The sequence below is a fragment of the Buceros rhinoceros genome, unplaced genomic scaffold (assembly GCF_000710305.1).
Source record: "Buceros rhinoceros silvestris isolate BGI_N320 unplaced genomic scaffold, ASM71030v1 scaffold6684, whole genome shotgun sequence".
Classification (NCBI taxonomy): Eukaryota; Metazoa; Chordata; class Aves; order Bucerotiformes; family Bucerotidae; genus Buceros; species Buceros rhinoceros.
This window is the reverse complement of record NW_010406430.1, coordinates 20,057-30,840: the sequence shown is the minus strand read 5'-3', so window position 1 is coordinate 30,840 and position 10,784 is coordinate 20,057. Positions and strand designations below refer to the sequence as shown.

Below are 10,784 nucleotides of genomic sequence, written 5' to 3'. Positions count from 1 at the left end.
AAGACTGCAGAGTCTGGAGAGCAGCTCTGTTGCATACTGGGAAAGACACCATGTTTACCCCATCGGTCCATCTCCAGCCCAGCTGAACCTCTGTTGTAGGACATGCGTGTGCACACTGAGGCAAGAGGAAGTTTTCCTACGGTTATTTATCTGGGAATTCACATGACTATGGGATCTAAACCAGCTGTCACATCCAGGGCTCACGGTCACGTGGACACGTGCTCTGTCCCTCCCCAGCATCTGGAGGGAGTTGCAAAGTCCCTGAGCTAGATGACCTCTCTTCCCTGAGGACCAGGCAAGGTGGTGTAGGGCTCTTGCACTCTGTGTTGGGCTGGGGCCAGGCTGAACGTAGTTGCTGCAGGGATTCTGCCTGCTGGCACCGTGGGACAGGTCCAGGAATAACTTCTGGTTTCAGTTCATGCCCTGAAGTTGTGGGAGAGGCTGCTCAGAGCAGTTAATGAGCTGGCCCTGCCCCTACTCCCAGCATCCCTGAGGTTCCCAGTGCCTTATCTCCCATGCCACAAAAGGAGGTGGAGGTGATGCAGGCTAGGTGAGAGCAGGATCTTACCTGGTGTAGGACCCCAAGCCACTCTGTACCCAGTGGCCCCAGCCACGGAGTCCCAGGAGAGCACAGCGCTGTGGATGGATATCTCACTCACTTTCAGCATCTGGACGGTACTCGATGCCACTGCAAGAGAGCAAAGGTGACCAGCTGCAACAAGGTCCCAAAGGCTTCTAGGTGGCCCCTGAAAGCTGCGATGAACCAGACTGCTTTCTGCACCAGATGACAGGCAGGGTGGTGACTACCAATGACACCAGCTCCGTGCTGCCAGCACAGCCTGACCCCCATCCGTGTCTGCTTGCCTGGCTCCCACTGCTGCTGCAGGGCGCTCACCCGTCATTGCTTTCCTGCTCACCACCGGCCCCTCGACATCCCCGAAGATGGGGTTGATGGTGACGGTGTACTCTGTGCCAGGCTGCAGCCCCTCGATCATGTAGTAGCTGTAAGCGTTGCTGAGGTTCACGTCCTGGATGCTGCCCTCTGCAAAGGGAAACAATGTCTGGGCTTCCTTGGGTCAGACCGAGGAGGACCACACTTCATAGTCCTCCTTGTCTGGGAAGGCAGCGGGCAGTCGTGCAACCAACCACTTGAGAGCCTCAGAGTGGCATGAGATTGAACATTTCACCCTCCCGGCTTGCGCATGTGCCAGCAAGGTCCTCACGATGAAGGTGGTAGGGATAGGGTTAGTGCAACAAGCACAGACCTATTTTAAGGAGTGAACATATATCTGGGTAGAAGTGACCCACAAGTGCTGGGGCAGACCTCAGTGATCACCAAGAGATCGAGGTGACCCAGGTTCTGCAGGCCAAAGGAAGTAAATCAGGAAGCAATGCACAAATGGCCACATAAGGGTCTGCGAGCAGCCTGTAAGAGGGTCCAGGCTCTGCCCAGTCCTGGGGCACTCGGTGCTGGAGTCTCCTTGCCTTCCCTGAAGGACACAAGAGCCGACTGATGGCACAGAAGACATTTTCTCATTTCCGTGTCCTTGCTGCAGACTAGCAACTGCTCAGCTAACCCTCTCTGCAGGGCAGGAGAAGAGTTAAAACCTGATCCCTGGGGATGACACTCTGCTCAGAGGGGCAGAGCAGTGCAGGCAGCAGAACGTGGGGGGTTAGGGGGGAAGCTGCCATCTGCAGTTTGGTCACTGGAGGGTGCCATGTCCCCATCTTCTGCTCCACCAGCACCCTGAACCCATCCCCCTTCTCCCACCCCACGCCGTGGATCTCCTCTCCACATCATGTTTATCTATTCCCTGACCTAGAGAAGAAAACCCGAACCTCTCCAGTGCTTGGGGCAGCTGCACAGGGAACGGGCGGAAGGTGTCTGGGTCCCAATGCCACTGCACCCGTAACGCACAGCCCCGGGATGGGATGGAGTGTGGGAGGAGGACCCAGGGGTGAGGGCGAGTGCCCCATGGGACTCTGCCACCCCTGGATTTGGGGGGAAGTGGTACCAGGCGAAAGAGCTGCTCAGAAAGAACAAATCCAGAGTGGAGGTGATGTGCCCTTGCTGTTTCATCTGAGGATGTCCAGTGCTGTCTCTCACGAAGGGGTGTCCCCAAGCAGCACGTGCTCCATTTCTAGCTGGGGTATTGAGCAAGGACTGGGTAAGCAGCTGATTTTGGGGTGTGCCGTGAGTTTTTCCAGAGAGACATTCATTACAAAGCAATAAAAGCAGTTTCATATCTTCCCCGTAAAGACTTTTACCTTTTGATGACCTTCAGATCTGTTCTCCAGCTAACCCCTCCTCCCCTGGTGGGAGATGTCTCCTTAATTCATAACCGGGGCAGCGGAGCCAGAAGAGATGGTGCTATTTATTCAAAGCCTGTGATGGAGCCCAGGTGTCCTGACATCCCACCTCATCTTTGAATCACAGAAACATCCATCTCCAAAGGCCAAACTACGCCATCAAACCCGAATCTCTACCTCCTGCTCCCCCACACCAGCAGTGAAAATATGTTTGGGTTCAGGATGGGGGAGAAGTTCCAGCTGCAAACGCACATCTGCCTTCAAACACCAAAACTAGTCTGAGTGAGGATGCGTTATGAGATGCTGGGGGACAAAGGCAGGTCTTGGTGCTGCAGAGAGAAAAGCAACAAGCACAGGCACTTCCAGTCTGTAACGTGGTGGCCGCTGTCCCTCCAGAAAGAGGGGTTCAGGGGCTGTGTGACGTGCAGCTGTGTGGGGTGTTTTACCAGCTTCTCTCCAGCTATTAACCCTTTCCAAGGCTACTCAAGACCAGTAAATCTGGTGCTATTCCCACGTTAACCCATGAGACTGCTTTATGCAGAGCCAGAGCAGGTGGTTTTGCATCCATGGCATTACCATCCACACCCACGGCACAGCTCTCTGTCGCAGGCTGCTATATCCCCACGTACAGAAAACGTCACCATTCACAGCCCCAAAAACCTGGTTCACTCCAGCTTGTTGTTGAAGCTGGACACAGAAGGTGCCAGTGCAGCCAGTGCCTTGGGGATCTCACGACTCCTGTCTCTCCATCTCCCTGCCCACTTGTGCAGGCACCCCACTGCTGGCTCTCTACCTGCTGATGTCCACGTGAGCCTGTATCCTGTTGCTCCCCGGACGGGGCTCCACCTTGCCTGGAGTGTGTCAGTGGTTTCGTTCTGCAGCAAGATGCTTTTCACAGGCAGGAGCTTCACTAGGAAGAGGACAGAGAACAAACTTCTCAGAGCACCCACTTGCCAGAAGAGGACTTTGCTGTCTGCCCTCCCTGCACCACTGTTCCTCCAGCCCATCTGTCAGAAAGAAAAGGATTTCCAGGGCTCCTGCCCTGCCTGTCAGGCCATAGGCATCTCATAAGAGCAGTGGTGGAAACAACCAAATCTGCGAGCACTGCTCTCCAGGACCAATGCCTCCAATGCACCGACCTTGCTTGTGTTACGCAGCGTGGGTGCAAAACGGGAGGGCAAGCGGGGCTCTGCCGGATCCTTCCTCCCAAGCAGCATGGTGGTGTTCAAGGATGACCAAGTCCATGCATGTCATGGACGAAAAGCAGAGCTCAAGGCTGGAGTTAAGAAGGACCTGTTGAACACTGCCCCTTTGATGCATACGGAGCTGCCACAGCCACCAACTGTGAGGTGCTTATCAACAGCAAAGGGTGCGGACACAGCGCTCAGGGCAAGAAGGGACCAGCCAGAGAGCCAAACCTCTTACATGTTCTCCCCACAGCAGCCACAGGCTGGCTTGGCCCCTGGGGGTACACCGTGTAGATGCTGATGCTGTATTCTCTATCCTCCTGCAAGTTATCCAGCACGTGGGAAGAGACATCGCCCCGCAGAACCTGCTCATAGGTCATTCCTGGTCTGTTGGCTGCAAAATCAAGGAGAAGAGTGATGGTGAAGCCTTCCCACTGCTTGTCCGCATCCCATGGTGCCTTCACAACATGGTGAAGAGCATGTCCAAGTGCATGGCTGCAGTCCTCCAACCCATGTGATGTTGCTGAGTTATGTCTGTAGCTAAGGCTTGACATACCTGTGCTGTCCCCACCCTCCAGATCACACAGAGGTGAGTGTGAGCCATGCCAAAGGCTTGAACTCACCCCACAGCCACATCGAAGCAGGCATCTGAGAATGAAAAACACCCATGGTAGGTCTGGATGTGACAGTGCAAACGGTGCAAGGCACCCACAGCGCCATCTCCATCTTGTTCTTCAAAAGAAAGTCCTTCAAACGACTCCCCTCCTCTGTCCTGGAGGAATCTCACTCTCTGTAAGAGGCTAACCTGGCCTCCTTCCAGAGTCGTGCCAGGAGCTCTGGGGTGTTCCTTTGACAAAATGGCACCTTCTCCTCTCTTTGCAAACTCCAAGAAAAATTAATAAAACCTGAACTTACCTCTGGGGATGTAGATCTTGTAGCCCTCCAGTTTGCCCAGTGGAGGTGTCCAAGCCACCTTCAAGCTGAAAAGTCCTTCTTCTATCACCCGGAAATTAGTGACTGGAGGCACGGGTGCTTTGGGGTACAAAAATATTGCAGAAATTGATGTGACAGTGCTGTAACAAAGCGCCATGGCACTTGGATAATCTTGTGTCTTCAAGGAGAGAGACACACATAGGTGAGCAGCACCAGTTCTCTCTATTCTCTCAGTTATTTCCTTAAAAGCAACCGCCCCCCTCTAGCAACCCCCTGTCTGCTTGAAAAGTGAGCTGAGAACCCTCAAGGCAGAGCGCTTGCGGGCTTCCTCTCTGGAAGGTGTTGGGAACTGTGGAAATATCTATGCACAAGGCACTTCCTCTCGAGCAGACAAAGCTCCACAGTGGTTTCATGGAGACTGAGCAAGGACACGGGAATTCAACGCTACTTGCGCCCATGGACGCAACTCTTACAAAGAGGAGCCCGTTTGGATGCAGCCAGCCGTGGCAGACAGATTTATAGCTTCTGCCCCTGGCTTGGTGTTGGGGATAATAAGAGATCAAATGACTTTACTTCCATCCATAAAGACATTCCATCTTATTCCTGGCAAGGACATATGAGTCAACCTGATTGAGGTGCTTTATTTATTCATCCTGTTGGAGATCTTCCCTCAAGGAGACAAACAATTTGAGACGTTGCAGGGGGTGGAGGAATAAACAAAAGACAAGGACCAAAGGAATAATTCTTTTCAAAAGCCCTTGGGCAAAACAGACTTGGCACTTCCTGCAGAACGGGGAGGGGAGCAGAATTAGTGCACCCCTTGAACTCTTCAAACCCCTTAAAGGAGCGCAGAGATTTCTGGGACAAAACCTGCTCCACCCATCACATCTGACCCAGTGTCTTGCACTCCACGGTTTTGCCAAGAGTGACTTTGATCCTCCACAACCTTGTCATTATTGCCAGCCATGTAACAGCAAAGGAATTTGTCATGGCAGATTGTGATCCAGAGGAAGCCTAGATCATTTCATAGGACCACAGTTCACTACTTGGGGCATCTCCTCAAGGCGATGATCACCTTGAGTGAAATGAAGTCCTAAGTGCATGTATAATGCCAACCCAAACCTTTGGGACCTCCCACTTCCACAACAAGTTGTTTAGAACATACATCTCTCCGTAAAACTCACATTTGTGTTTCTCCACCCATGGTCTCCAAAAGCTTTCTCATCTCAGGCACATGAGCGTTACCTTAACTCGTTAAACCCTGCTGGTTATTAAATCAGATGATTTGAGCTACCCAGCAGGCAAAACCCTCTGCTTTCAAGTGGGTTAAAGCACATGGGTTACTCTGCACCCACTCACCACCCTGCACCCCATACCACGGACATTTGCACAGGTCTTCCTCCTACCCATTCCCACATTTCCATCCCTCGCTCCTCACACGGGTGGTTTTGGGGTGGGTTTTTCTGTGCCCACAGGGACAAGGAACACACAGGGATGACTGCAGGAGAGACACTCACTTGTTTTCCCCTTGACAGCTGCTGACTCTCCAAGGGAATCTCCATAGACAGCCCTCACCGTGAAGACGTACTTGGTGTTGGGTTTCAGACCAGTTATCAGCACGGTACATTTGTCACCATCCACCACAATCTGTCACAGAGGGGGACAAAGGCCATCATTACACCTCCACAAGAGCAGAAGATCCCCATGTCTGCAACAGGTAAAGAGCACAAGGCTTCACACCTCATGCAAGGTGACTTCCATGAGCAGAAACACGCTACCTCAAAATATGAGGATCCTCAAATGATATCTGGGTTCACACTGGACATAGCAGTGACACAGGACAGTGCCAAGGGTGGGTATCATCAGTTAGCCCAGAAAAAACCTCCATGAAAACAAGAGCGTGTGGAAGGGTGAGGGTAGTCCCCGATCCCCTTGAAGAAAATGGAGGAAAACAACCATCTTTGACAAAGAAAATTTCTTTTCGCCTCATAGAGGAAGATTTCAATGTAACCTGAGGGCAAGAGAGGCGAAGACATCGTTTCTGTGTTTTCACTACGTTCTCATGAGATCGTGAAGCAGCCAAGGATGATCATTCTTGTTAAATACAACCTTAATAATTAATGCAATTAATAATCTTAACCTTAATAATTAATGCTTTCATAGCTTTGTTCTATTATTAGAAATGAAAGCTTTTAGGCACACATCTTCTATCCTTCAATCTTGCTCTCAAACTTTGTGTAGTGACCAAGCTGAAGGGAGCGAGCTGGCGCAAGTGGCATCACACCTCACACAAGGAGCTGGCAAATGCGAAACCACAACACGCGGATGTCTCACCGAGATGAACAATCTCGGCAGCAAGAGGAACAGGGGATGTTGCTAAGGGAGCTGGATGGGCTATTTGAGAGGTGAGGAGACAGCTAGTGCTTCCCATTCTGTTCTTAATCCCAACGGAATTTGTGCCACTTTGTGCCACATCCTTCTTCCATCCTATCTTTTCCCTGGTCGCTCCCAGAAACTCCCCCCGTCACAATGGCAGTGCCAAAATTAGCGTGAACCATCAACACATCTGCAAATCCGATAGGCTAACTGTAGACCCTCACTTCAAGGAAGCAGCTTCAGGAACTTATGCCAATGCACTGGGCTGTGACTGGGATGGCTGGGGGACACGGTGCCCCCTCCTAACCAGGCTGTGCCATCAGCAGCCTCAGCAGGAGACTAACCGCTAACACTGGGAACTGCAACTAGTGCTCTACAAAATGGGACTGCAACTCTACCTGCCGCTGGTCCTCCGAAACCAGCTGCCCCGAAGGCAGCAGGGGATGCAGACGGACACGGTACCCAGTCACCCTCCCTGTAGCTGGCATCCACGTGAGTCGCAGCGAGCTGTGGCTGTGCTCACTGACATACAAATCCCGGGGGCCAATGATCTTCTCAGCTGCAAAAAGAGAAAGGAAAGGCCTTTGGTTTGGACTGCGATGGCACCGGTGTGGACACGTGCAGGCTGTTCACTGATGGAGTCAACATACACACTGCAGAGAAAGCCTTGGGTGTAGACGGAAACCCCAGGAGCAGCTGGGATCTGCTTCCAGGCCAGAGCCACACCGGAGGTTTTCTTTGGCAAATTGCTTGACAGCACAGGAAGGCAAAACCAGACTGGTTCTGGGACACTTCCCCTGTGAACACCTGCTTAACACATAAGCCATCAGCTCCTTCCTGCCCTTCTCCTTACTGCAACCAGAGGCTATTTGGCCAGAAGGCTTGAACTCTCCATGAAACATCACAGGAAGCCCTGAAGTGCTACAGATGACTTGGATGAAGCTCCCCAAAGCTCTTCCTCAAGCCTTTAACTCATCTTCTCATGAGTTTGTGTGTCAAGAGAGGGGCAGGAATTTATTGTCACCACCTCTGGATTTGCTGCAACTCATGTATCTGTTTGGGGAGAGATCTAGATCTCTTTTAAAATCTCTTTGGCCACCCTTGGTATCTTCTGCAAGGAATTAAGTTCTTCCTGAGACCCTGAGTTCATCGTGAAAGCCCCCAAGGGGCAGAAATGCTGCCACAGCCCATTGCTGCTCCATTTGTTTGAACCAGCAGCAAGAATTTCAAATGAACCAGGCAAACCATGGAGAACAGACAGAGAACAGGACATGGAACAGATGCTCCTTTGCAATGAACCCAGGGCATGTGGGAGGTCCATCTCCGTGGTGTGGCTGGCACATCTGGGGACTGGGAAGGGGCAGGTTCGAGCAGGTGGAAAGCAGGATAAAGGCAGTGCCCTGACACACCTTGCGCAGTCTGCTTCATGGGCCGTGGCGGCTCCGAGGCGGCGAAGCAGAGTCTTCGAGAGAGTTTGGGGGCCACGTTGTGGAGCAGGTGGAAATCTTCGACGTAAAGCACATGCTCTGCAGTGGGCTCCGAAGCTATTTTGTTCAGTTCGTTCTTGTCAGCATCCTTAATTCCTAGATGAAGAAGAAGAAAGGAGGACATCAGACACTGTCTTTGGGGCAGGCCAGGCATTGGCAAGGACTGTCAGGAGCAAGTGGGAGCTGTGTGCTGGCCCTTAACACCAGCTTTGCAGTTATGCTGCCCGCAGTGAAGGATGAAACATGGAATGGAGACTCAAAATGGATGGGCAGTGGTGAAGCAGATGAAGCCACCAAGGAAACGCGGCTGAGCTTTTCTCCAGAGGCATGTTAGAGAGTGACCCGGGCAGCGCGGCTGCTAATGAGCCAAGAGTGAAAAGGAGCAGCACAGGGTGTGGCTTCATCCACTCTGATGGGTACCGAGACTTTTCTGCCCTTCTGATGGATGAGCAAACAACGGGACTTTGGGTGGCTGCGTGGAAAGTGCAGGGTTTTCCTGTGGTTGAATTAAAAAAACGGAGACACCCCCTTCCCCCCAACAAACCAACCCTCCTTGATTTTCACCTCACATTTGTCCAAATCGACTGGGTTCCTCTCTTTAACAAAAAACTACCACCACTACAACCTGCTGCTTCTCCCCCGAAATGTTTGGTGAAGGGAAGGATTTGACTTGTAATAAACAGCTGTGTTTAGCTCCTGGGGGCAGGGAGGTGCTGAAACTTTTCCTTGCTCGTGGGATTATTCTGATGGACATTTTTAACGTAGCTGAAGTCTCTGAACCCCATTAAGAGAAACCTTCAAAAGTAAAAACATTTCATTTCTGGAAATGTCACATCAAAACATTTTGACTTTTATGGAACTATTTATTGAACTCCTCCTGAATTTACATGTGGTTTTGACAGATGCAAAACCGCAGATTTCCGCTGAATAAATCAGCTGTCGACAACAACGGAAAATACCCGAGCACCGCACAGGTGTGAGTTTCCTGTACTTGCAGTGGTTGCTGGTGGCTGAGCCTGGGGATGGGGGCAGACTTTAGAGGGGGTGTGTGGTATGTGTCATGCATCAGGAATCTTCCCCAGATCGTACGTGTTGGTGCACATAGAGCACTTGGTGACAATGCTCCGTGTAACTTCACGTGTCCATACGTACCCACAGCGAACACCGTCACCCCAACATCCTGCAGGACCCGGGCTTCGTCTTCAAGTGAGTCACTGGACTTCCCATCCGTGACCAAAACAACTACCTACAAGAGTTGGCACAAGAGCCAGAGAGAGACGGAGCACAACATGAGGTGGTCACGAGGACAGCGGAGGGATTTTCACACTGAAAGGTCAGACCTTGGATGAAGTTCATCTCTCTAAAGAGATGGGCACCTGAAAATAAAGCCTGTGGTAGCCCACACGAAAACAGCTTTCACAAGCATGAGCTGGGACGGAGCAGAGCATAAATGCTGCTGCTGGTGACAGCATCTTCTCTGCATGTCTCCCCCTGCTCAGCTGTGTCTCACCTCTGCTTGGGGCAGGAACTCTGAGTCCAGAAGGCGATTAATGCCAGCACAGAGAGAGAATCCGCTCCTACAAGTCCACAGGAGCAGCTCTTAAAGCAGGACTCAGCTGCACTCTGGACGACACCCTTGGCCAATGGCACCTGGATGGTGCTATCAGGTGGTGAGAAACTCCGTCAGCCACGGCCTGGGTTTGAACGACAGCAACTCCAGACCTTTCAGAGGTTTGGGGCAGTCCCGTGCCAGATCATGAAGCAGGAGATGTGGCTGGTGCACAGGATGATGTAATGAAGGCAGACCCTGCTGCCACACCTTTAAGCAGGCACTTGGAGTGGCTGACACATCCCACCTGCAGCAGCACGTTCTCCCTCCTGCTCTGTGACCCAGCACAGGTCACATTGCCCACATTGATGACACCACGCTGACAGCAGGGATCACACACCCTGCATTTGGCACACAGGATCTCAGAGCAACAGAGAAGCTGCAGCACCAAGCTGCAAATGGGGGATGCCTACAGGAGGTGAAAGCTGGATCTGATTGTTTCAGACTCTATTCATGGGGCACATCCGCTCCCCACGCAGCTGCCCCATTCTTGGTTTCAAGACCATCTACCACCAGAGTGGAGCAAACTGCTTCATGCAGCCTTCAGAGCAAACCAGAACGCGGCACCTTCTCTTCCGCATCCTCAGAGCCTCGGAGAATTTACGAACAAAATAATTTTCACAAGAACAATCTGAAGAAACCAATGACCGAGAACTGACGTCTGAAAGGGAAAGACACTGCAATGGGTCCGTGTTGTAACCAGAGCAGATGGGAGCAGACTATTAGCAACAGCTACGCACACCAACGCTACAACTTGTCTCCTTGACCTTAGGATGTCCTGACCCTGCTCAGTTGGCTTCTGAAGCAAACTCCCTGAGTTTGGGACGCGTTTAAGATAGAATGGTGGGTCCCTCTGCAATCTGGAGGGAAACATGAGGATAT

At 51.8% G+C, this 10,784-nt stretch overlaps 1 protein-coding gene across 1 annotated transcript in view; it reads right to left on the bottom strand.

Moving 5' to 3' along the window:
• Positions 1 to 3,568: 3,568 nt before the first annotated feature.
• LOC104491630 (collagen alpha-1(XIV) chain-like) overlaps positions 3,569 to 10,784 on the bottom strand; it is an 8,286-nt gene continuing 1,070 nt past the window's right edge. The window contains exons 3-9 of the mRNA XM_010134080.1: positions 9,446 to 9,539; positions 8,216 to 8,389; positions 7,205 to 7,365; positions 5,948 to 6,077; positions 4,413 to 4,529; positions 3,736 to 3,891; positions 3,569 to 3,603 (exon numbers count right to left, since the gene is read on the bottom strand). Of these exons, the coding sequence (XP_010132382.1) occupies positions 3,593 to 3,603; positions 3,736 to 3,891; positions 4,413 to 4,529; positions 5,948 to 6,077; positions 7,205 to 7,365; positions 8,216 to 8,389; positions 9,446 to 9,539 (843 nt within the window). The 3' untranslated portion in view covers positions 3,569 to 3,592. The remainder of the gene's footprint in view (positions 3,604 to 3,735; positions 3,892 to 4,412; positions 4,530 to 5,947; positions 6,078 to 7,204; positions 7,366 to 8,215; positions 8,390 to 9,445; positions 9,540 to 10,784) is intronic.